At 44.1% G+C, this 25,321-nt stretch overlaps 1 protein-coding gene across 15 annotated transcripts in view; it reads right to left on the bottom strand.

The window, feature by feature from the left end:
• NEDD4L (NEDD4 like E3 ubiquitin protein ligase) overlaps positions 1 to 25,321 on the bottom strand; it is a 386,984-nt gene that overhangs the window by 73,112 nt on the left and 288,551 nt on the right. For all 15 annotated transcript variants that reach the window (XM_059881094.1, XM_059881095.1, XM_059881096.1 and 12 more), the window contains 5 exons: positions 19,616 to 19,666; positions 8,800 to 8,861; positions 8,536 to 8,638; positions 6,696 to 6,862; positions 1,169 to 1,301 (listed from right to left, as the gene is read on the bottom strand). In XM_059881094.1, coding sequence (XP_059737077.1) covers positions 1,169 to 1,301; positions 6,696 to 6,862; positions 8,536 to 8,638; positions 8,800 to 8,861; positions 19,616 to 19,666 — 516 coding nt within the window. The remainder of the gene's footprint in view (positions 1 to 1,168; positions 1,302 to 6,695; positions 6,863 to 8,535; positions 8,639 to 8,799; positions 8,862 to 19,615; positions 19,667 to 25,321) is intronic.

Here is a 25,321-nt window from a genome sequence, read left to right as displayed (position 1 = left end):
CCATCCTAACTGTCGTTCACATTGACTGAGGGTCTTCCCAGCATCCGTAAGGAAGATAAGGCTCCCAGCCTGATTAACAGATGAGGAAACTGAGGCTGAGGGAGTAACTGGTACCAGGGAACAGTGATCCAAGCAGGCCTGGCTCCAGGGGCTGTGCTCTCAACCCCTTTGTAACAGCACCTCTCTGAGCACTGGCTTGCTTCTAGACTCGATACTACCTGCACGGGTTAAAAAATATCCTCAGGAATTTACCATTTTCATGAATTTTCTTTTACTCTAACCATTGAGGATTCACAATGAAAATAGCAGAGATGCTATAAACTGTTAGTAAGCACTGGTATCAATTAACTTTTCATGAATTTAATACGGCATCATCCATTTTGCTTTTCCAGTTTTGATCACTGGAACATTTTGTGAATGATCTGCCTAACATAAGAATGGATTTCCAATAAGTAAACCGAGTTGTTAAGGCAGTACTGAAGTTACGGCAATTACTAATTTCTTGTTCAATTTATACATATTTTCCCCAGAGATCTGCCATAAGCATTTAAGGGTGAACTTATGAACATTTATGTTCACCCCAATTTGTATTTTCTTGGTAATAACCTATTTCACCATGTCAAAACTACTCAAAATTATATTTGGTACCCAAAGAAGTTACAGGGCAGGGTTCCATCAACTGCTCAAAGATGATTACCATGTTGCTGTTTAATAAGATATGTTTAGACTATGGGGAAAAATAAAAGTATAAAGTGAAAATATATTAAGTGCTAAAAAATGTCATGCACTTTCGTAGTGATGTAAATTATGCATTCTCGAAGATGGCCTCTAGAAGCACTTTCTAAGTTAGTAAATACCCCAATGGTCCTCAACTAGCTAGCCGACTGTGCTCTTTTCCTTCAGACAGCCTTTACTGAGACAACATCGGGAGCCCACAGACAGGGGGTGCTATAGGGGTGAGCAGGCGGGGCCGCACCTTGCGGCCCTCCCCGACCTGGAGCCCGCGGACAGGGGGTGCTGTCGAGGGGTAAGCAGGCGGGGGTCTGCAGCGAGTGAGCAGGCAGGGCCGCACCTCGGGGCCCTCCCCGCCCTGGAGCCCGCGGACAGGGGGCGCTGTCGGGGGGTAAGCAGGCGGGGGTCTGCAGGGAGTGAGCAGGCGGGGCCGCACCTCGGGGCCCTCCCCGCCCTCGCTGGGCTCCGGCTCCAGGTCCTCGCTGATATGTCTGCGCGAGCGGAAGCGGCGATGCGCGGCCTCCTGGTTGATCTGCCGGATGTTGCTGTCGGACTCGGACGACACGTCCCTGGGCGCACACGGAGCGAGGGGGCGAGACAGAGAACCGGTGTTGATACCTGGCCCTTCAACCCAAGCCCGACACTCACCCAGGGCCCGACATGGAACACGACGTCAGTGCTCTCCCGTTCAACCCTGAGAATCAGCTGGCCACTCAAAGGAGAACCTGCCAACATCTCTTGGCTGGAGTATACTTCCAGGTCGGCTTCATTGAAATAAACACAGTTTTTAAATGCCTCTGCCACAATATTTTTGAGTATCTTTCAGGGATATACTGTAGCAGTACTTTATGGTGTTTAAGAAAGATGAGAAATCAAAGTCCTCCATCCAGCTGCCCCATGAGAAGCGAGGCTTTCTGAAGGAGAATGACAGGCGAGCTCACACTCGTGGCCAGTTAGTGGCGACCCCTCAAGGAGTCCAGCAATGACAAGGCCCCAACTTTTGGTCATCAGCAATCAACCAGTAAGTACGGTGTCTGGAGGACACATTCCGGATTCAACATGAACTTTTTCAGCCACTGTGGCTTTCATCTTGACAGAACCTCACAATCACGACACTTTTTAAACTCACTTTTAAACTCCCATTAAACTCTATTTTAAAATTCACACAAACATCAGGCAATTACCTCCCAAATCAACTAGGATCTGAAGAACACTGTAACTTCATAGTCTTTTTTTTTTTTTTTGGTCATGTAACTCTTAATTTAGGATTTGAAAAGCACTGATTCCATCTTTAAAACTTCTGCAGTAAATTACAGGCAATTCTCCTTTGGGAGAAATATTACTTGGAGGCTTTTAAAGTAGAGGTTTAAATGTCAAAATGTTTTTCAGAGAAAACGCTTACAGACTCTTTCAATAAGACACCATGATGTTGCAAATTAATATTTCACAGTAGCTGAAAACATTATTTCAGATTAACTGAAATCCAGTATTAATCAAAGGCCCTCATTATCGATTCTCCTTAAAACACAGGTTTTAAGACATTCTAATGCAGTCTCAGACATGCTATCTTCCCCCAAAAGAGCCTACTGGGCCCTGTAACAGTGAACAGCCTGCGATAAGCAGCACTATTTGCAAATAAATAGGTGACTCTTTATCACCAGCTTCTAAGAGTCTGAATAGTTCCACCAAAAATCTTCACAAGTTTTAGCTTTACTGGTAAAGTGACAGTAAGAGGTTGGCTTCTATTTAATCCATATTAAATCAATAACTCTTAATAAAGATCTAAATGACGTTTTGCTGTGTGTACACAACCGATACATAAATTCTTAAAACCTCTCAGAAATACCTATTTTGCATATTTTATAGCTGTATTAAACTATATCTGAAAAAAATGACATAATTAAGGCCACAAAGAAGCTAATTAAAATCAAGGGACACACAAGTATACTAATACAATTTATGAAACTATCAAAACAGAATGATAAAAAAGTAACACTCTCTTAGATATGTTTGAGAATATAATATTATCTTTAGGATTTTACATGGCTACGGTGATTTTTACAGGATATTCAATTCAATTTCACTTTATAATGGCTTTATTTAAAAACACTATATATAAAAGTTGTATGAAAATTTTATATCTTCACTTGAAATATCAGTTGTCACTTAGTCAACAGCACATGCATGTTCTGGGTTGTAACACTTGAATTGTTACAGGGATTTCGGAGACATTGAGGAAAATAAGGTTTAATATTACTGTATCTGCATTTTCTCTCTGAGAAGTATATAAAATTCTATTATTCTGAAAAGGTTTTTTTTTTTTTTTTTTAAGGGGTGTTTAAAGTCAATTATGTTAATCCTCCTTATCCAACATGCTCAAATAATTAGTAATCAGTGTGAACTAGAAACAACTAAAAAGCATAAAGAAGAAAGACACCTCTGATTCTGAAATTCCAAGTCTGGGCTTTTTTATGGTCTTTAGTGACGAAATGAAAATATTCATACAAGTGAGGCCTTTGGCCCTTAATTAAGCAATTGAATGAGAGGGTTGACAAAACTGACAGGAAGCTTAAATGGTCACTAATGGGAAAATGAACTTTAAAAATAGGTCTGAGCTGACAAAACAGAAACATGATTTTACTGCGGGCAGGGAAAAAAAACCTAAGGAGTGGCTCTTTCAATTTTCTTCATTCATTAATTTCACATATATATTTTTCATTTGACAGGAAATATACAAATTAATAAAGACAAGAAAAACCATACATTTATCAAATTCAGTGCCAGTTAAGATCAGTGTATCAGATCATTTACATCCTATCAGTGACTGTCAGTGACAAATGATGACCTGAGTCATCAAGAGATGATTAAATGATTGCTAAGACGGGAGAAGTAGAGTGGTTTAGAAAGAAGTACTAAAAAGAGTTAAAATGAGTGTTTCACAAGTTCATCTTCATTTATAATCTTAATACGATTCCTTCATCATGTTTTTGAACTTCTGCTTTTAACAGTAAAAAGTTTATGGTTTACATTTAAATAGGACAAGGACAAATCTAAAATTAAAGGTGTTTTAAAAAGCCACTATCTGACCTGAGAGGCCTGGGGGAGTGTTCCGTGGTCACCTTCCGTCCTAATCTCTGCATCCAGTACCCGACAGTTCACTAAACCACGCATCTGATACCCACTTTCAGAAACGACTCATCTGCAGTCGCTCATTCAGTTAAAAGCTCCTACTTTGTGTCAGGTGCTAGGGGTTGATCTGTGAAGAGGAAACCACAGTCCCTGCTCACACAGGCAGTAAGAGAATTATGTGCTCTGTGTCCTCGTGGGAAAGCGTCCAGCTTTCTGTCTGTCCAGACAGACTGGGACAGAAGAGGCCTGGCTCTCCCAGAGGAAGGGACAGGAGGCTGGCATCTGAAGGTTGCTGGGGGGAGGGGCACATTCTGGTTTTGTGTTTTTGGAGGGGACTGAGAGGCAGCAGACCCACAGGGCTCAGGAGAGAAAGTCCTCAAGGGCAGCCCGCGTGATCAGACGCTCTGTGTTGATGACCGTGGGCGGCAAGAGGCAGGGAGGGCAGGACCCTGTGAGAACAGCCTGAGGGCACCGGGGAGCCGAGGAGGACTTGGTAGGGCCTGAAGTCTGGGTAAGCAAACTGGGTAAGCACTGAGACTCCCCAGGAGGGCCACCATTCTCTGTAAAATGCAACCATCACTTCATTATCTGACTTCCTCGGGTCAGATATAGCCTTTGAATAAAGACACTTGTTAATACCTGCCCCCGCCCCCATCCCTGGAATGCTTATAGGATTCTGTGAAAACTGATTTATGAAAAAAAAATCATTTTTCAATTAAAACAACATTTTAAAATCATCTGGAGGGCTTGAGGGCTCTGGTCAAGCCAAATCAAGTTAAGGACAAAGAACCTCAAATTCTCAAACGGTTCAACAGGAGGTTATCATGGAAACCAACCCTTTTCCCTCATCTGAGTCTTCTCTTGCTTTCTAGATGTCGTTCCTGATGGGAAAGAGGCAGCCGGTAAGTTGCACCCAGAGCTCTGCAAATGTCCCTTCCGGTGAGCCGGCTGTGCAGACCATCACGTCACTGCCATCTCCCTAAACTACACGTGAACCTGAACTTGGAAGAACCACAGTTTCCCAATTTGTTTCTGGACTCCTGAGGAGCCAGCATTTACATAAGTTACAGCTTCTGTTTTGGTTCAGTTCTACAGGACACTGAAGGTGGTGTGTTTAAAAAAAACGTATGAAGTGTTCCCTAGGGATTTCTCCATTAGCTTCACCACTCTCTGAGGCAGAGAAAGTAAAAACTGTTCCCACTTACCCCCCAAACAGAGACTTCGGTCTGCGTAATTATTCATGACAGTGAACATTTCTCTCTATATATCTTGGTTATTAGTCTCTGTGAGCTCCTAGTGGTCACTTTTTTTTTTTTTTTTAACAGAGATCACATGACACTAGGGTCCCCAAAAAGTGTTATTTTCAGATACTGATCTTTAACAAAGGTAGATAAAGGTACTTTGCTCAGGGTGTTGCTACCAAGAATCTTGATCACTACATGTAACCAAGTCCAAGGTGGTTACTTTTTTTCTTAAACTACAAATAACTAGAATAGTCAAATGACTTAAAACAGTTTTAACAGCTTTGGTCATTGATTAAAGGGAAATAGTAAAAACAAATAAATTAATTAAAAAACCAACAAAACCATTTCCATTTATATTTCTATGTGGAAAAAATTATTACAAAGAAGAGTCTGACATCATCTGGATGTTGGGATACTATGCCGTCCCGGCAGCAATGAGCTGGTGCTCATGCTAGGTGGTCCAAAGCTGCCCACGGGCACCTGACATTAACGAGAACCCACTCAGGGGCTTAGGAAGGACTGGCCTTCACTGTTGCAGGTTCTGCAAGCTTTTCCTCTAAATCAAACACCACCTAGACTAGACTTCTTGGCAACCCTTCCCACCCCCCAGTCTTATGCAGACTACCGTTGCCATTTCTAAAGACAAAAGGGTTATTGACAACACCATCCATCATCTCGCTAACACTTGTTCAAAAACCATCGTCAGCAAATTTCCTTCAGAGTCTGGGTTAAAGAGAAAATTATCTCACCTGATATACTTGCCTGTATACTGAAAATTATACAATTCACTGATAATTACTTCCTTGTCTTGTCTGCCGGGGAGCTCACCTTTTTTAGGATAGCCTTTTCCTTTTACATTTTTAGTACTTGTTTTTGTCTTTTATTGTATATTAATAGTTTTAGGTCTTGCTCTATACTATCATTTAAAAGCAAGCTGCTTCAAATCCTTTTTTACAGTCATGAGGTTTAATTAGTGTTTGCTATTATTAAACCAAAAATTGTCCAGTGAACAAAATAATAATCAATTCACTGTGTCCCTGAGGCTGGCAAGGGACTAGAACGAGGAGTATTACAAACTGTGAGTTAGCAACCCTCCCATCTGCTTCTAATGATATCACGGGGGTGATCTATAAATTTCTCAAAAAGGGGAAAAAAAAAAGTTTTGAGAGGGTTTCTAAATCAAATAATTATGGAATAAAACTCCAAAAAGTTAAAGAGGAAATGGTACAGTCAGTATGTTTGCTGAAACTGAAGAAGGGAGCAGAGATGTAATCACCATGCATTAAGCTAAACCTAAGAAAAATGACCTTGGTTTTACATCTCATAAATCTACATAAAGATGACATGCAAAATAAATTAGTGCATATTCACAGCAGGAGACCATGATACGGAGGCCAGAGCTTCTTTATAACCTGATAGGTTCTGGTAGGTTCTCACGCCCTCTACCTACACCAAGAGGACTCCCGCCGCAATGCACAATCACGGGCTTCCACTGAAGAAGACGCGCTTCCCAGCTTTGTGCACAGGGCTGCTGTGTGGGCACCTGTCTGCAGAGCGTGGGGACGGCTCGCGACCACGGACGGCACTCACATGAGGCTGGGCCGGTGCCACTGGGTGGTCCGGTTGTTGTGGTTGACGTAGTACGTGCGGCCCAGGTTGTCCACCTTCTCTTCCCACCCGGGGGGCAGCGGAGGCGGGGGCAGCTCCTCCTGGTGCTGAGAAGCCGAGTCATTGGAGTCAACGACTTCCCACCCGGGCTGTGGGGCAGAAGAGAGGGAGGGGCGTCAGGCTGGTTTGCTGGTTCCAGGGCATCCGTGCCCTGTGTCCTGGCTCCTGTGGGCTCCGGCAGTGGCTTCGTGCGCCATGTTTCAAGAAATTCTCAAAACAAGGCGGAAAAAATGTCAATTCGAAAAGAGTCACAAAAATGCTCTGAGCCATGGCCAACGAACTGCACTGCCCTCCCCAAGGACAGTGGTGCGGGTCGTGACATGGACAGGGATCCAAGCAGCCCCTCACGTTACCTAAGTCCCATTACACTCTTTCATAGTTCGTGTTTGTTATTTTGACCTGATGGCCTCTGGGGCTGTACAAAGCCATGCCAATCATATGGGTCATGCTACAGCTGTCGTCTTTTCAACACCTCCGGAAGGTAGGAGGGAGCTGGGAAGATGAGCCTCACAGCACGTGCGTTCTTGCAGATGCCATGGACAGGCCACCAGGAGGCCTGGGGCACTCTTGCTCCCCAGGGAGGACCACGGGAAGGTGGCCCCTGGAGGAGGGGGAGCTCCCTGATGCCCCTCTAGGGAGGACGAGCACGCACGGCAGCCAGGAACAGCCTGGAAGCTGCCTCTTCCTACTTGGCCATTCCCCACCTGCTGCCGCCGCGTCAGCAGCCTTCACAGTCCCCGAGTCAGAGGTACTCTTTTGCAACACATATTTTTGGCATTAAGTATTCCTTCCTGACATCCCCTAGTAAAGTCACTGGAAAATTAACTAATTCACAGTTGGAAGGCTGGAGGAGTGTTAAAAAAAAAATTCCTTGGATTTGAGATAAAAATGTGTGGATGTGCTTATGAAATCTTAACAGTCAAGACTACCTACCACCCACTTCAGTCCTTCTCCCAGAGACAGACGAAAGCCTGCACATGAAATACTGCTTGGAAATAGGACCTCTGGGTCTGGGGGGGGTGGGTGCAGTTACTTGCCCATAATGCATTATTCACACACCATGTATATGCAACAGCTGCAAACAGATGTGCAAATAGGCCACAGAGAGGTCTCGTGAACGGACATTCTTGGAACACGAGAATGTGTCTAATGAAGCAGCACCGTCTGGAGCCTGTGCTGCGAAGGTCCGATAGGACCCATGGTAGACGTATGTGACAGCAAAGTTAAAAAGTGGTGTTTTCTATTTTAACTTGCCAAGAGGGAACAAAAGAAACTTCCCCTGGAAAGCTAACTGCGGAACGGCCTATCTAGAGGAGAGCGTTTCTAATGCACGCGCTCACCTGCAGGCCAAGCGAGTGAGAGACTTGGAACAGCCTCTACATCATTCACCCACTTTGAAGCAATTCCAAGTGCTACAGGGAATTTATTAAGCGCTGAAAGTCCAAAGAAATAAGAAAATTAAATATGTGGGGGAGAATTTCACACAGTGGTGGGGCTGTTAATAGAACAGGGGTTAGAGCAGTTCATAAAAAGACACCTCTTCGATGATTTGTGTTATAAGGTAAAATGAAAAGCTTACCTTTTTTGTTTTTTTGGTAAAAGCAAAATATTGGTAGATCCGTGGAAGATGCAAATTCATGAACACATTTAAGTTCCTTCATATTTATAAACATTTAGTTCCTTAAATTATAAAACCTTCATGTAAAATATCCACATGCTCTTACGGAAGGAAAACAAACCACGGCCGGAGTGCCTGGCTTACCTCCATCTCATCCCGCTGCTCACTGTTCTCTTCATCTTGGCCTCCGTTTTTGGGCATATAGGCCATTTTCAATCGCAAAAATCCCTTAACCCGAGATTTATGACTGCATGATGGAAGAAAAATTTGTTACAAAGGATGTGACTTGGTTTGACACTTCATATTTACGATGCTTTAAACAGATGTAATCAGTTAATATGTTGAAATCTTCCTCAGAGAAAACCAAGGCCAAAGCATAAAGAATGACTTGCAGCCTAAAAGCCTCACCTTCTTGGCCGGAGGAGAAAGTCCTTAAATGTGTAGGGTCGCTCCATGGTTGGGTCTTCTGTCTAAAGGAAGAAAAAGTAAGTTTTGGTGCTCCCAAGGGTCTCGTATGTCGCGTCCACCCACCTGGACTACCGAGAACCCACCTGCATGCTTTAGAATGTGCTCGGCAAAGACAGAGCTGGCTCCTCAGACAGTGCTGACAATTAATCACACACTTCATAGGTCACAGAACTTATCTCCTTAAGACCCGCTAGATGTCACTATCAACACCCATTTTTTAGGAGCCAACCCCAGCCTTCCACAAATTTACAAAATTATAGCTGTTACTGCCAAGTGTAATTTCTAACTGCTGGGTGCAGGCCTCAATCTCATGCTGCTGATTAACTCTGGAGAACCAGGAGTCACTGGTGCCTGCCTGCCTGTCCCTTGTGATTCAAGAAATCTAAGAGTGAGGTTAACAGGAAAATATGCAAGATCAATCTGTGAATGCAATTTTATTTTACTTTTAACATTAAAATATGTCCTCAGCCTCAGATAACTGAAAGAGCATCTCCTCCACAGAGACTGTCCTAGGCAGCATCATCCATCAGCCTTTTGCTGGTGCTTATTTCAAGAAGCTATGAATGTAATTGTGGTATTTATTCATTTAAAATAGAAATTAGTATTTTGTTGTACAAAATCAGAGGTCAAAGCAAGTAGGAAAAAAAATGTTCCTATCTCATTAATTTAAAAATACACCAAGTGGGCTTTATTCCAGGGATGCAAGGATTCTTCAGTATTCACAAATCAATCAAAGTGATATAGCATATTAACAAACTGAAAGATAAAAACCATATGATTATCTCAATAGATGCAGAGAAAGCCTTTGACAAAATTCAACACCCATTTATGATAAAAAGTCTCCAGAAACCAGGCACAGAAGGACCATACCTTAACATAATAAAAGCCATATATGACAAACCCACAGCAAACATTACCCTCAATGGCAAAAAATTGAAAGCATTTCCTCTAAAATCAGGAATAAGGCAAGGCTGCCCACTCTCACCACTACTATGCAACAGAATTTTGGAAGTCCTAGCCACAGCAATCAGAGAAGAAAAAGAAACAAAAGAAATCCAGATTGGAAAAGCAGAAGTAGAACTGTTTGCAGATGACATGATCCTCTACATAGAAAACCCTAAAGACACCACTGGAAAATTACTAGAGCTAATCAATGAGTATACTGAAGTTGCAGGTTATAAAATTAATAGACAGAAATCCCTTGCATTCTTATACACCAACAATGAAAAAACAGAAAGAGAAATTAAGGAAACAATCCCATTCACCACTGTAATGAAAAGAATAGAATACTTAGGAATAAATTTACCTAAAGAAACAAAAGACCTATATATAGAAAACTATAAAACACTGATGAAAGAAATCAAAGAGGACACAAATAGACGGGGAAATGTAGCATGTTTGTGGATCGGAAGAATCAATATAGTGAAAATGAGTATACTACCCAAAGCAATCTACAGATTCAATGCAATCCCTATCAAGCTACCAATGGTATTTTTCACAGAACTAGAACAAATAATTTCACAATTTGTATGGAAACACAAAAAACTTCAAATAGCCAAAGTAACCTTGAGAAAGAACGGAACTGGAGGAATCAAGCTTTCTGACTTCAGACTGTACGACAATGCTACTGTCATCAAGACAGTATGGTACTGGCACAAAGAGAAATATAGATCAATGAAACAAAATAGAAAGCCCAGAGATAAATCCACGCTCCTATGAACACCTCATCTTTGACAAAGGAGGCAAAAATAGACAGTGGAGAAACGACAACCTCTTTAACAAGTGGTGCTGGGAAAACTGGTCAATCACGTGTAAAAGAATGAAACTAGAAAATTTCTAACGCCATATACAAAGACTCGAAATGGGTTAAAGATCTAAATATAAGACCAGAAACTATAAAACTCTTAAGAGGAAAACACAGGCAGAACACTCTCTGACATAAACCACAGCAGGATGCTCTATGACCCACCTCCCAGAATAATGGAAATAAAAACAAAAATTAACAAATGGAACCTAATTAAACTTAAAAATTTATGCACAACAAAGGAAACTATAAGCAAGGTGAAAAGGCAGCCTTCAGAATGGGAGAAAATAATAGCAACTGAAACAACTAACAAAGGATTAAACTCCAAAATGTACAAGCAGCTCAATACCAGAAAAACAAACCCCCCAATCAACATGTGGACCAAAGAACTAAACAGGCATTTCTCCAAAGAAGACATACAGGTGGCTAACAAACACGTGAAAAGATGCCCAACATTGCTCATTATTAGAGAAATGCAAATCAAAACCACAATGAAGGATCATCTCACGCTGGTCAGAATGGTCGTCATCAAAAGGTCTACAGACAATAAATGCTGGAGAGGATGTGGAGAAAAAGGAACCCTCTTACACTGTTGGTGGGAATGCAAAATGGGATAGCCACTATGGAGAACAAGGTGGAGATTCCTTAAAAAACTGGAAACAGAACTCCTATACAGCTGAGGAAATACACACTGCACACACACACCGAGGAAACAAGAACTGAAAGAGACACATATACCCCAGTGTTCACTGCAGCACTGTTTACAATGGCCGGACAAGGAGACAACCTAGATGCCCACTGGCAGACGGATGGATGATGAGGCCGTGGTGCACGTACACAGTGGTATCACTCAGCCATAAAAAAGAACACATTCCAGTCAGTTCCAACGAGGGGGATGAAACTGGAGCTTATTATATACAGTGAAGTAAGCCAGAAAGAGAAACACCAGTATAGTATATTAACACACATATATGAAACTTGTTAAGATGGTAACGACAATCCTATATGAAAGGCAGCAAAAGAGACACAGATGTAAAGAATAGAGAGTTTCTGACTATGTGGGGGAAGGCGAGGGTAGGATGATTTGAGAGAATAGCACTGAAACATGTATATTATGATATGTAAAACAGATGACCAATGCAAGTTCGATGCATGAAGCAGGACACTCAAAGCCAGTGCTCTGGAACAACCCAGGGGGACGGGGTGAGGAGGGAGGCGGGAGGCGGGTTCCGGATGGGGGACACATGTGCACCTGTGGCTGATTCATGTTGATGTATGGCAGAAACCACCACAATGTTGTAATGTAATTAGCCTCCAATTAAAATAAACTAATTAAAAAATTATGTAGTAAGGGTAAACCACAAGTTATAATATTTTCTAGAATTACTATGTAGACTTTTATATACCTTGCAGCCTGAGTTGGATGTAATTGTGTGTAAGAGCAGAGACAGATCTAGGTTCAAAGCCTGGTTATAGCGCTAATAACGCTGTTGCTTACTCTCTTTTAACTTCAGTTTCTTTGTCTATAAAATGGAAATGTTCATGCTTATTATTAGAATGCTGTGACGCTTGAGTGAGTCAATGTATGTAAATCCACAGTGACTGGTATGTTCAAACATAGCAACTATTATCAGTAGGAATAAAACTAATATTTTTATTGAAATATATATAATAATTTTATTAAAAAAATAAAAATATTACATGCAGTAAAACTTCAAATACCTAGGCTCCTTAATTAAACACAATTTAAAATACCTTTGCAGCAAGAGGGACACACCACAGCAAAATGATTTATTATAAATCAGAAGGGCATGCGTGTGCATTTATATTTGTAATATTATCTTCTATATCATTCTCTGCTTTAAACTTTCAATGGCCTCCTATTCTGCTTATAATAAGCTGAAAATTCTTCCTTATGGACCTACGAGGTTAAACGTGGTCTGGTTCTTCACTATCTCTCATCTCATTGGGAACCAGTCTCTGCATTCACCCCCGACTCCACTGGGAGACGGTGAAGGACAGGGAAGCCTGTGGTGCAGTCCCTGGGGTCACAGAGTCAGACATGACTGAGCGACTGAACCATCACCACCCCTCCTGACCTCATCTGTCCTGCATGCATGTCGTCTAACCCCTCCCTCACAGGTCCTTCTGCTGGACATCCCTGACTTCAGACGGCCATGGCGGTCTCCATTTTGCCATCCAAGTCCAGAATCCCAAGTCACATCCTCAGACTTCGCATCCTAAGTCACCATCACAGCCTCCCTTTCTCATCTTCAACTGTCCCGATTTAATTCCACTGTTTTATGTATTTATGCTTATTTATGTATCTACCAGTTTATCATCCTATCACCTGCAGAATACTACCTTGTAAGATCAGAGACTTGGATTTGCCTGCCACTGTATTCTTGGCGCCAAGAGCACTGTCTGGCACAAAGGAAGCACAAAGTAGCTGATTAATTCACCTGATCTCCAGTAAACTGCTAAGGCCACAAAAATCCATCCCCACTAAGCAAAGTCAGCTATATTCTCAAGACTTTTTTCTGAAGTTAGACACACACACACACCAAGTCAGAGCTTACAGGGACTCTAAAAACAGAACTGTCCATACACTACACAGTTTAAATGACAAACACCACACAGACTTAAGAAGTAGACATCCCAGGTCTGTGCTCTGGCTTTGCTACCTACAAAGCCACGTGGCCAAGGGCAAAGTCTTTACTTCTCTGTGCCTCAGTGCCCTCATCCATGGAGTGGGGCGGTAACAGGAGCTTATAGAATTGTCACAATTAAATCGATCAACTGAGCTGGTCCATAAAAAGTCCTCACAAGGGTTCCTGGCACACTTAACAAATGTCAGCCATTATCATCATCAGTCAATTCTACATTTTCATGTCACTTGTGAACACTATCAATGCAGTGCTCTGCAATAAAGACAGGGCATTAGAAGATGAGAATTCACCTCCATGGAAATTCTCCAGCATGAACAAGATGGTCATCTCTGACAACAGGATTCTTCCTGGCACTATTCAGTTCCTGCTGGATCCCAGTCCCTGGAGAAACGCCCAGGGAAGACTCCCTGAGAGTGTTGCTGGGAGAAAGCCATCTCAAACAGCTTGATGCTAACAGCACCAGTGGCCAAAATAGATGCTTCTACCGCCTACCCCAGGCCACGAGCATTCAAAAAAAATCTTTTGGTTACACAGCAATTTCACCTTATAAAGATTTATTGCTTTAAACAGAACTGCAGTTACTTGACATATATGTAAATGTGAAAAATAACTTTGTGGGCAAGTGGAAGGGAATGGCCTTATCAGGACCCTAGACTCAAAAGAGGGATGCAATGGCTAAAAGCACCCAAGCCTCAGACTGAGCCCCTCTGCCCCCCTGACTGCACCACAGATCAATGTTGGAGACCTCTGGTCTGGTCAGCCTGCAGATCACTGTGCAAGTCACCGACCTCTGTGCGCCCAGGGGTCCCCACCCGTAAAATACAGGGAATGGACAAATGGTCTCTCAAGTCCCTCTAAGCTCTATGATACTGAATTCTGTACACGTGAGACAGAACCATTACCCTGGTGCCAGCTGGAATTATAAGAGGGGTGTTCATCATTTGAGTCACCTTCCAGTACAGTTAAGATGACAAACAGTAGTGCTACCATCCCGACGCCGCCTCACTGCAGGAAAGCCATAAACTCAAGGCAGCCCTGGTTGCCTGGAGTGGCACCTGACTAATACAAGAGAAATTCGTGTTTTGAAACAGCTCTCTCTACCTCAGTGTGTTTTCCACAGATACAGAGATTTTGCATCTGGGAGGGGTGATGGGAAAGGGCTCACAGGACAGGGAAGACACTGATAGAAGAATCAAGACAAGTTTCAGAGGTGTAAATGGCAAACACCTGCCAGAAATGTCATTCTGTTGTTAATACAAATCTTGGAGCTATTTTGGTCTCTAAGTAATTATTAAGGAGAAGTCATAAAATATTGTCTGAACTTTTGGGGAATGACACAAAGAATTTAATAAACATGTAAAAAATGATAGTGTTTCTTAAAAAAAAGGTCAGAATAGGAGAGTTATAGCTAAGGTCACTTTTGGTGATGCACTGGAGAAATAAAATAGAGGAGCTTTGTTTCAGCTGCAGTACAGACATCAGGAGAGCACAGCCTCTACCTCCGCCACATGCGTCGTGCTGCCCAAGTCTCCCAGGCAACACACACGTCGTCATGGTCGCAGTGCCTCTGCTTAGTGAGCGCCATGGACAGCTAATGCCAGCTAGTGCCATGGACAGTGAAGACACGCTTTCACAGAGCTGGATGGAAACCTAGCATCATCTACATGAATACTCTCGTTTTACAGGTGAGACAAACAAGAGTCCCATAAAGGATTACTAACTTATTAAGATTACCAAGGCAACCTACCCATCTCCAGGCTCTGAGTCAACTATTCCTGAGAGATCTTTTAAAGCTTGACATTTGGAGACTTCTGTGAATAGGAATCTATGTTTTCTTAATTTTCAGATCCGCATAAAAGGTCAGACGACTAACCTCATTTACTCTCCCTGTTTCCTCTCTTTTACTCACTCCCAACCTCAACAGTGGGCTTCCCAGATGGTGCTAGTGGTAAAGAACCTGCCTGCCAATGCAGGAGATGCTGGTTGGATCCCTAGGTCTGGAAGATCTCCTGGAGGGAGCACGGCAACCCACTTCAGTGTTCTTGTCTGGAGAATGCCATGGGGGGAGGGGCTAAGGTCCATAGGGTTGCAAAGAACTGGACACAACTAAAGTGATTTAGCATGCATGCACACTCAATAGTAAGTAAAACGGAAAAAAAAAAATTAAAGATGAGTGGCATATTTGGAACAGAAGCCAAGGAAACAGAGGTCCCTACCATTTTAAATTCCCTGGGTCTATTTCCTATCCTTTTTTCCCCCCTTCCACAAGTAAAACTGGCAGAACTGGCCTGAGAGCCAAGAATGAAAATGACTGACAAGTCAAAATCATTTTCTCTCATCTGGAAGCATTTGATAAAGCACTGGGGAATTCATAATCAAAGGGGGGAAAGATGCTACTTTTCCTTCTCATTATGTCTCTTTACTCCTTCCTGTTTAAGGGCAAACATGGAGCCAACGCTAGCCTCCTGGGGCCACTGTGGTCACTGACGGGGGTACTGATGCTTTAACACGCAGAGTGCATCTCGGCTTCACATGGCCCTCCCGGCCTGGTCTCTCTGTTTCCAGGGGCCTCCTTTGCTTGTCTCCCTGGCAGGAGAACTGCAAGCCGGACCGTCCCAATGGTCCCCAAGGCCCAGCAGCACACACAGTTAATTATCTGGGGACCCAACAGTGGGCAATGGGCTGAGGAGCACTGCTGTGAATGCTCTGAGATGCTCAAGTGCATATAACTTGGCTCGTGTGTCTACAGATGGGTCTGCTCCTAAACCAGAATAAACTGGAAGTAGGCTTGCCCTGACCCTCTGGTCTTCCTGGTAGGCTTCTCGAGGTCGGGGAATTTACAGGTGTGAGTGAGGACAGCTTAGGAGAGACGTTCCTCAGGACTTAAGAGCACGGTTTTACACTGCAAATGCCAGTATCCACCAGCAGCTGTATTCAGGTAGGGGGAAAACTGAATCCTGAGTGATAATTCTGGCTAGTGGTAAAGAATTCACTTGCCAGTGAGGAGATGAAAGAGACATGGGTTTGATCCCCAGATTGGGAAGATCCTTTGGAGGAGGCCATAATAACCCACTCCAATATTCTTGCCTAGACTATCCCATGGACAGAGGAGCCTGGTTGGGGGCTACAGTCCATGGGGTTGCAAAGAGGTGGACACGACAGAAGCGATAGTACACACATGTAAAACTTGGGTGTGAGAACTCCTCCACCCCCAGCTCTCTCCAACAGGCAGAATTATCAGCTCAGGAAAACGGAATTCAGAACCATACAGTTTTCACCTAAGTTGGGGGAATCTGGTCTGAAAGAGGGTGCCATATTGCCACATGTAGCTTCTAAATGTAAACTTTAATGACTTGAAATAAAACGATAAATTCCATTCTTTAGTCACATTAGCCACATTTCAAATGCTCGACTAACACGTGTTTATGGCGATGGTGGCCCTGCTGAGACACGTGAGGGAGGAACTTGCGTCACTGATTTTTCCTCAGAGATTAGAATCATGTCTATATCAGCAAACATCTGTGAAAGGAATAAATCCTCTATCAGGGAATGGGGCTGTCTGGAATTAATTAATAACCAGATGCCCAATCTGATTCCTCAGAGTCTGAGGAGGCCTAGGCAGCACCTCACTACCACAGGACCGCTCTGCACTACCATCCCTCATGACCAGTGAGACAACTTTCCTAAATTCTTTTACCTAAAATTTGATATTAAACATCACTGAATCCACAGGCCATATAGCCTTGACAGTGGTCAAGTAGCTATTAAGAAAAGAGAATCCATTATCTACCCACAAAATATATTCAAATGCTAGCATCCATTTCACATACTCACACCTGTGTTATCCTACAACATTAACTGTGCAATTTCCCCATGAGGGTCCTACACAAAGGATCGAACATCCACTTGAGAGCACCTCAAATCCTGGGGTCAAAGCCGTGTCCACTGAGAACATGCCGGCTGGGTTCCACTTCTGCTTAGAGGATGAAGAATGCACCTTCGCCTCTCCTTTTGCGTCCCGTGTGACCCATCCTGAGGACTGTCCTGGGCTCCACAAAGCCGGTCAGTCTTAAGGAGGAGACACGGTGCTCCAGGGCACACTCATCCTGGAGACCCGACACCGGTCTCCTTACTCAGCTGGCTCAGCTCACGCGCAAGGCCTCAGCCCTCTCTGAGCGCTCGCTGCTCCACTCTTGAACCGGTTGGTTTCTATTCTTGCCTGGAGCCTTTCCTTCTCTGAAAGCTCACTCTTGCCTCCGCCCAACTCCAAAGGTAAAAACATTCTCTCTACTGACTTGTCTCTGAAGAGAAACACTCTTCTATCCTCTGAGAGCTCCCCTCAACCTTTCAAAACCAACCCATGCCCATTCTCTCAAACAAGGAACTGCTGGAGCAGGTTGTTCAAAAATTCCAGCTGCACCTCTTAAGAGAATATCAGTACATAATTTGCCTTGACTATGATGTATGTGTGTGTGTTGATATTTATTTATTTGGCTGTACTGGGTCTTACTTATGGTATGTGGGATCTAGTTCCCTGACCAGGGAGTGTGTTGATATTTATTTATTTGGCTGTACTGGGTCTTACTTATGGCATGTGGGATCTAGTCCCCTGACCAGGGATTGAACCTGGGTGCCCTGCTTTGGGAGCATGGAGTCTTAGCCACTAGACCACCAGGAGAGTCCCTGTAATGCGGTTTTTACTTTAGGGAAACGGGTAGTTGGGGACACCCATGTGAGAAGTGGCCAACCCACCAACACTGTCTAAAAATGTGAGGTGATTACAGCTTCAGCCTGAAGAGCATGGAGAGAAGACCCACTGATGTAGAAATACATGAACAATCTTTCTGCTCAAGGTGGAGACACCCCCACGCTCTCAGCGGGACCGTAAAAGGACAATCAGCGTTCTGAAGGCTCACGGAATCCGTCTTGTGCATATGACCACTTTCCGCAAGTATCTTGAAGCTTCAGGTTTTTATGCAGAAATAAACAAAGATATTCTAATGTCACTACTGCTGTTTCCAATCTTTGGGAAGGGAACGAGCTTCAAACCTTTCATCCCCAATAGCTCCGCTGAGTAAACAGGAGTAAAGTGCTTGCCGTCACAGTCCTTCACACCAGACCTCCAAGAGCTTCCTGGGTAAGACGGCCTTTCTTGGTCTCTAACAGAGGGTGAGAGCTGCAGCTTCAACGCAGCGGCAGGCTCATACTAGGTGGTTTGGGCCACTTTAGTTTATAGACGATTTATGCTATTTGCTCACATTGAGCATTTTTTAATAATGTCCTTGGAAGGCAGAAACATTTGACTTAGTCTCTCTTAGTTGCTATTGTGGGGGATTCCTTGGTGGCTCAGATGGTAAAGAATCTGCTTGCAATGCAGGAGACCTAGGTTTGATCTCTGGGTTGGGAAGATTCCCCTGGAGAAGGGAATGGCTACCCAATCTCATATTCTTGCCTGGAGAATTCCATGGACAGAGGAGCCTGGCGGGCTCCAGTCCATGGGGTCTCAGAGAGTGAGACACGACTGGGCACAATGAGGAGGTGCTACTGAGCTTCATGATGCCCCGTGGCAGGGGGAAGAGAGCCAGAGCACGAGGCCATTTACCTTTCGCCAGGGAGGCCTGGGCCCCCATTCGATAGGTACTGGAACACGCGGGAGTCACCCTTCAGCTCAGTCACGGTCAACAGCCCCCGTCCTTTTGCTACACATTTGAGCAGAGGCTTACTAGCAACAGCACACGTGCTGACCCAGTATCGTTTCTGAAACCAGAGTCTTTGCAGCTGACAAGTTCACTTAGGACCAATAGCATCTTTTCTTTTGTCTCTGTGCCAACCGAGAAAGCCATAACCAAAGTCACGGAAACACAGTCTGTGCAGATGAAGTGCAGGAGAAACAGCGTGTACAATTCCAGACAAAGGGAACACACACGTGATTAGAGCCGAAGGATGAACTTCAAAGCAAGGACATTCCAGTGACAAGGAGAAGGGGTTTGGCAGAAGCAGGCAGCTGTTTTGTATGACGTGACAAAGGAAGATGAGATAAGAAAGTAGCTGGCGACACTGATAGGTACCTGTAGATGGTTCAAGGACACCTGTTTTTACAATTAAAGTGATCTCCTAGCCTCCTGAAAGGACCACCTTCTAGAAGGGGTCAGGCTCACAGTATCTGTGTTTCATTTCAGCCTTCTCCACAGTGTGGAGGAAATACTGCCCTGAAAATACCCCAGAATTGCAGACAGAAACTGCTGTTCACTGCACGCATTATAAAGCAGGCAACCGTTCTTACCGGGAGATGACTAAGGGGTATGTCCACCTGTCCCAGGAAGTCGTCCCGTGTCTGTTAAGAAGAGAGAAAATAATTAGTGTTTTCATCTATTGAGTGAGTGTCAACGTTCTAAAACGTGTTTCTTTACAAATAGAGAAAGGTCCAGGGCCTGGCCTGGGACAGTGGTGGGGATGGGTCGAAGGCAGAGGCCCAGGTGAGCCACAGATGGTTGTTGCCTTGGAGATGGGTGAGCCCAAGGCCTCACACACCTGATCTGCAGCTGGCAGACATCCTGCAGGGCGTCGATCACCCAACAGACTGGAGACAGAGCCTCTCTTGGACTTGGGGAGCAGGCAGTCAGCCAGGGAAGGGATACCTGGGATTCCAGAGGGCCTGGGGGCACAGCTGGCCCAGTTTAAAGAGAAGTCGGTAAAGAAACGTTGGGGCCAATTTTCATGAATATTTATAAAGTGTCATAAATGAAAGAGCTCCTTGAGAGCTGAGTCTTGGCAAAGAGTATAGAAGCCAGTTACTAATACATCTTATACATTACTTATTTAAAAAATGGCCCTGAACTTTCAACCTAGTAATTACACTGCTTCACAATCTAAGTTCGTGGATTATCTACTGGTTATAATTTTGGACACATGGTACTTCTTCCTATCTACATCTACTGCACAGGCCTCAATGAAAATTTACATGGATAAGCTCACATGTGCCCTTTCAGACTCTGGGAGTCATGGTAAGTCTTAAAGTCAGGGTCAGGGGCCCTGGCCTGGACCCTGGGGTGTCCAACAGGCCATCGGACACAATGTCCTGCTTTAGGGGCATGTGTGTCACAGCCCCCGATACCCAGATGGGCCGCGATGTGAACCGGAAGAAACATGACGATGACGTCCGCCACCCTCGACAACCTTATCAAAAAAACCACAAAAACGCCCACGTGCAAATGCCTATCATAGAAAGTTCTTCACAGACATCATCAGACTTGTCCCACTACCAGCTTGAGAAGGAGCCCAAGAGAATCCAGAGCTCCAAATTCCAAACTCTGGGCTCTTATTTTCAGTCTTCACTGTGAAATTTTCTAATTTATAAAATGAACTTTTCAAACGCACTTGAAAAAAATTCTCTTGCATTTAAAAAGTGGCAGCAGGTAAATGTGAACGAGATTTACTGCAATGATTTGCTCCATACTTAGAATGTCCTTTTAAGTAATTTAAAAAATCTGATTGACTAGAAAGCTGTCTGTCTCCTCTAGATTACGTGAAGGGTAACGAAAGATCAACATCACCACTGGCTGAGTGTGCCAAAGCCTGAGAAGAGTCCCCACCCTTTTGATGAGGCTCTGTTTTCTTCTATTTCCTCATATGCATCTGCCTCCGCCCACCATGCACAAGGCCGTGAGGTGCCAAAGATGTACCTCTTAACAAGCAACAGTCAGCACAGACATCTTCACTGTCCAGACAGTTAGGGAGCAGTCCTATTCTGAATGTGGCTGATTTAATTGTGTACGTCAGTTAATTCCACTAATAGAAACTCAGAGCTGTCTGCCTCCTGACTATAGACCGTGTGTCTACCTAATGAGAGTGATGAGGTTCTACGCTTGTCCCTCTCCTGGCCGGCTACTGGTGCTGGTGCTATGAGGGAAAAGGACTCGGGGAGGCCACCATCAGAAGGAGACAGTTTGATCCCAGAGCTCTGTTTCATAATCTGCTCTCTTTGGCTACCCTATCAATTGTTAACTTAAAGTACATTGTCACAAAAATTCACAAAACATCCACATGCCTGCACTGTTTTCCGAGGGAGATGTTAGACTTCTAAACCCATCAGATGAGCTCACCATCTGAACTAGAGGCAGGTGCTGGCCCCTAAGGGCTACAGTAGCAAAGCAGGTGCTGCATCAAGGGCACGCCAAATCCTCAGTGAGCAGCTGTAGTGGATGGGCACGATTATTATGCCCATTTTACAGATGGGGAACCCAGAGACCAGAGAAGTTCCTAGCTGGGTAGACTGGTTCCAGAGTCTGGGCTGTTAACCAATACTTTGTCCTGCATCTCGGTAACAGCAGGACAACTTGGCTGGGCACCAGCCTTGGGCTTCTCCATCAGGATGCTGGCTCTCAACAGTGTGGATGAGAAGGGACTTTGATGACAGCACAGTATATGAAGCTTTGGGGAGGATGGTTCTGCCTAAAATGCCCATCTGGCATGTTATCTTTAACAAAACCTCTTGTTCCAACTTGGCTCCATGCCTCAAAGGAGCAGTTTTATGGATCCCCATGGTACTCGCTGCAAAGCTAGATGGCTTCACTTGTACCTTAACAATCTTTCTCGTTACATTAAAAAATAAAAAGAAACGCAACAATTCCTATAACAGAAGACGACGAGGCAACCTCACCATTAAACACAAGGCTCTTATTTTCTGGTTTACATCAAGGGTAACGGTAATAAAATCATTTTAAAAATAAAATGGGGATCAAGTGTATAGAACAGCACATGGTCCAGAGGAATTGGCTTAAACAAGTGATTCACTGGTCACTGGAACATGCTGGTGAGATCTAGGTTTCAAAACATCCCACTATTGCCAGAACTACAGACATTTCAAGCAGTGTAGAATATTTAGATTAGTAACACTACACCAGCGATAAAACGTGCCTCCGATATCACTACTGAGGAGTGCTAGGAGCGACCAGAGAGTCAAAATGCGCGGCCTCTGCGCCAAAATGAGAAGCAGGGCCATTTCCAGGACACCAGGGCGTGCTGATACAGCAGGGCCCCCACCTGCGGGCCCTGGAGAGCCAAGGTTTGAGGTCATCACAACATCCTGAGGTCACCACTGCCACAAGATGACCTGCACCAACGTTATGAAAACACAATATTCAAATCATTTAAATAGTTCCCATTATAAAATGACTTCCACCAAGCATCATGTTAACCCTTGTTGTTATTTATTCAGTCGTGTCCAACTCTTTAGTGATCCCATGGACTGTAGCCCGCCAGGCTCCTCTGTCCATGGGATTTCCCAGGCAAGAATACTGGAGTGGGCTGCCATTTCCTTCTCCAAGGCATCTTCCCCACCCAGGGATTGAACGTGCATCTCCTGCATTGGCAGGTGGGTTCTTTACTGCTGAGCCACCTGGGAAGTTCCCCTGCTAACCCTGCTGCTGCTGCTGCTAAGTCGCTTTAGTCGTGTCTGACTCTGTGGACCCTGTAGACGGAAGTACAAAAACCAAAGTAGTTTCCATTTCACACAGTGCACACTGGCATTTCTTGTGCTCATTTTAAAGTGGTAAATGCTGTCGATTTCAACCTCAATTACCTGTCATGCTGTTCCAGAGGCTGAAAATGTGCAGGCTAGAAACACAATTATAAATGTTCCCTTCTGACAAGCCATCAAATATTTTCCCAAGGTAATGACAACGCAAACTGGAGCCCTTGAGATGTGTCGCATAAGGGGAAACAAAAATCTATATTCCATTACTAGAAAAGTGAAATATACCAGACACTATCTCCGAGTTTGCGCTCCGAATGATGATTAACTACATATAGGCCCACTCTCCCCCATGCCCCTTTAAAATAACTGCTCCTTTTAAAATAAGAACAGACAAGGGTCCGATGTCCACGGAGAGGTGTGTGGGAGTGCCACTGGGCCCTGAAGCCTGGGGACCATCACAGCAGCTCCAGGGAAACCCCAATGCAGCCCTCAGATATTTCTTCTGGTGCATACTGGGCGGGAGCTCCCACCCTTGAACTGGACACCAGGATTAGCTGTCCTCACAAAATAAACGAGCGTCAATTTCTCAAAGAAAACACCCATTCAAGAAACAACACAGACGGCTGGTCTTCAGGTTGGCACTGCACTTGAAGGATGTGATCTGAATCTTACTACGTACTGATGACCAGAGGTCACCATGCAAGCACTAGGCTAGGGCTGTGCGTTTCACATCCAGGCTGCAGGGGAGCAGGGGGACTCTGTGGGGAGAAGAGCCTTGAAAGTGAGGGGTGCTGGCAGGAAAAGCTTGGGTCAGCAGGAAGGCTTTTCAGGAAAGGCTGTATCAGAAAGGACCGGTGATTCTCAGAAGGCAGAATGACCCGCAAGTAACATAGGAGCTATACGTGAAGGCAGTGTTTTTGTTTTTAATTGTGAGTTGCAATCACACTAGTAATTCATAAGAAGCATCAGTGTAATGGAATAGAAAACATTAAGAATCTCACAGGAAATATAAGTACTGTTTCAAGTAATCTGTTTCAGTTACATACATATATGAATGCATGTCCTAAATTGTTTTGTAAAATTCATTTATTATGCCCTGCCACAATCACAAGTTTGAAAGCTACTCAATATTGGCCAATGAAAACCATCCAGTGCTACCAATGTCACAGAAATCATTAAGGAGTGATAAGAAAACTATCCTGAGAATTTCTCAAGACAAATGCAAGAGAAGTAGAGAGGAACCAGGCATCAGCCACAGAAAAGGAATTTAAGAGTAAAGACATGGAAAGATTGTTGTTTAGTTGCTAAGTCATGTCCAACTCTTTTGCGATCCCATAAACTATAGCCCCGCCAGGCTCCTCTGTTCATGGGATTTCCCAGGCAAGAATACTGGAGTGCGTTGCCACTTCCTTCTCCAGGGGACCTTTTCTGACCCAGGGATCCAACCTGAGTCTCCTGTCTTGACAGGCGTATTCTTTACCACTGAGCAACCAGGGAAGCCTTATGGAAAGATTAGATCTTCATATATTATAAATCAAGGTAAACCTCCCAGCTCTAAATAGCGAGACAGAAAAACCACCTTTGTTTTGCTGCTAAACCAGTAAACACTGCTTCCTGGTGAGGCACACAGCCTGACCAGACAGGGAAACAGGTTCTATTTTTAGAGTGACTTCTGAAGCATGTACTTTGAATTATTTAAATAATGAATGGCTTGGCAAACTTTTGCAAAAGCTTTTAGACAAAACGTCACAAATGTAGTGACTCTCAACAGTCTACTGTCTGCAGAGTCACCTGGAAGTGGAGATGTACTGAATTTTCGGTGCTGTCTCATTCCTCAAGGGAGCATGAGACGCCTTTGCCGTCACGTCCGAAAGGATGGAGGAATATCCTTTCTTACACATCCTCCATGCACTCCAGCGTCTGTCCTCTGAAAGCAGAGCTGCCGCAGTTTAGGAAGAGAGCATGAGTTTGGTTCCACCCACCCCACGCACCACACGGTCCAACATTTTACCACCTGGTGCCTCTGACTTCCAAGCCTTTCTGACTTTGAATTGTTTCAAAATACATGGTCAAAATTACCTTAATCAAACAGCCAGGTGGCATTCCACCAAAAAAATAAATAAAAAGGTATACTGATGACAGCCCCTGAACACACGTGCTCTTACCAAAATCCACTCGACATGCACCAGAACACAAAATCCAAGCAAAAGGGATTTTTTTGCATACCGTTTTCACCCTACCAGCCTCTCTGCCATTTAGTTTTTAGAGGTCAGGGCTGAAACCTCCCATTCACTAAAACAGAACAGGGTGTGTCCTGGAGACGCCGGCTCTTATTTCTAACAACAAACAAGACCTCCCCATCAACAAGATGTCAGAGCAAACTCGCAGGACTTTTATAGGCTCCCGTAAACTCACACTGGGTAGGCGAGCAGAACTAAACCTTGCTGGCTGGATGCATGGTCATGAGCACCTCTATTTTAAGGGACACACTGCTTGAAATTCAGAATTCAAGAA

Source organism: Bos taurus, chromosome 24 (genome assembly GCF_002263795.3).
Source record: "Bos taurus isolate L1 Dominette 01449 registration number 42190680 breed Hereford chromosome 24, ARS-UCD2.0, whole genome shotgun sequence".
Taxonomy (NCBI): Eukaryota; Metazoa; Chordata; class Mammalia; order Artiodactyla; family Bovidae; genus Bos; species Bos taurus.
Note: the sequence above shows the minus strand (reverse complement) of the source record. Positions and strands in the feature narration are given on the sequence as shown.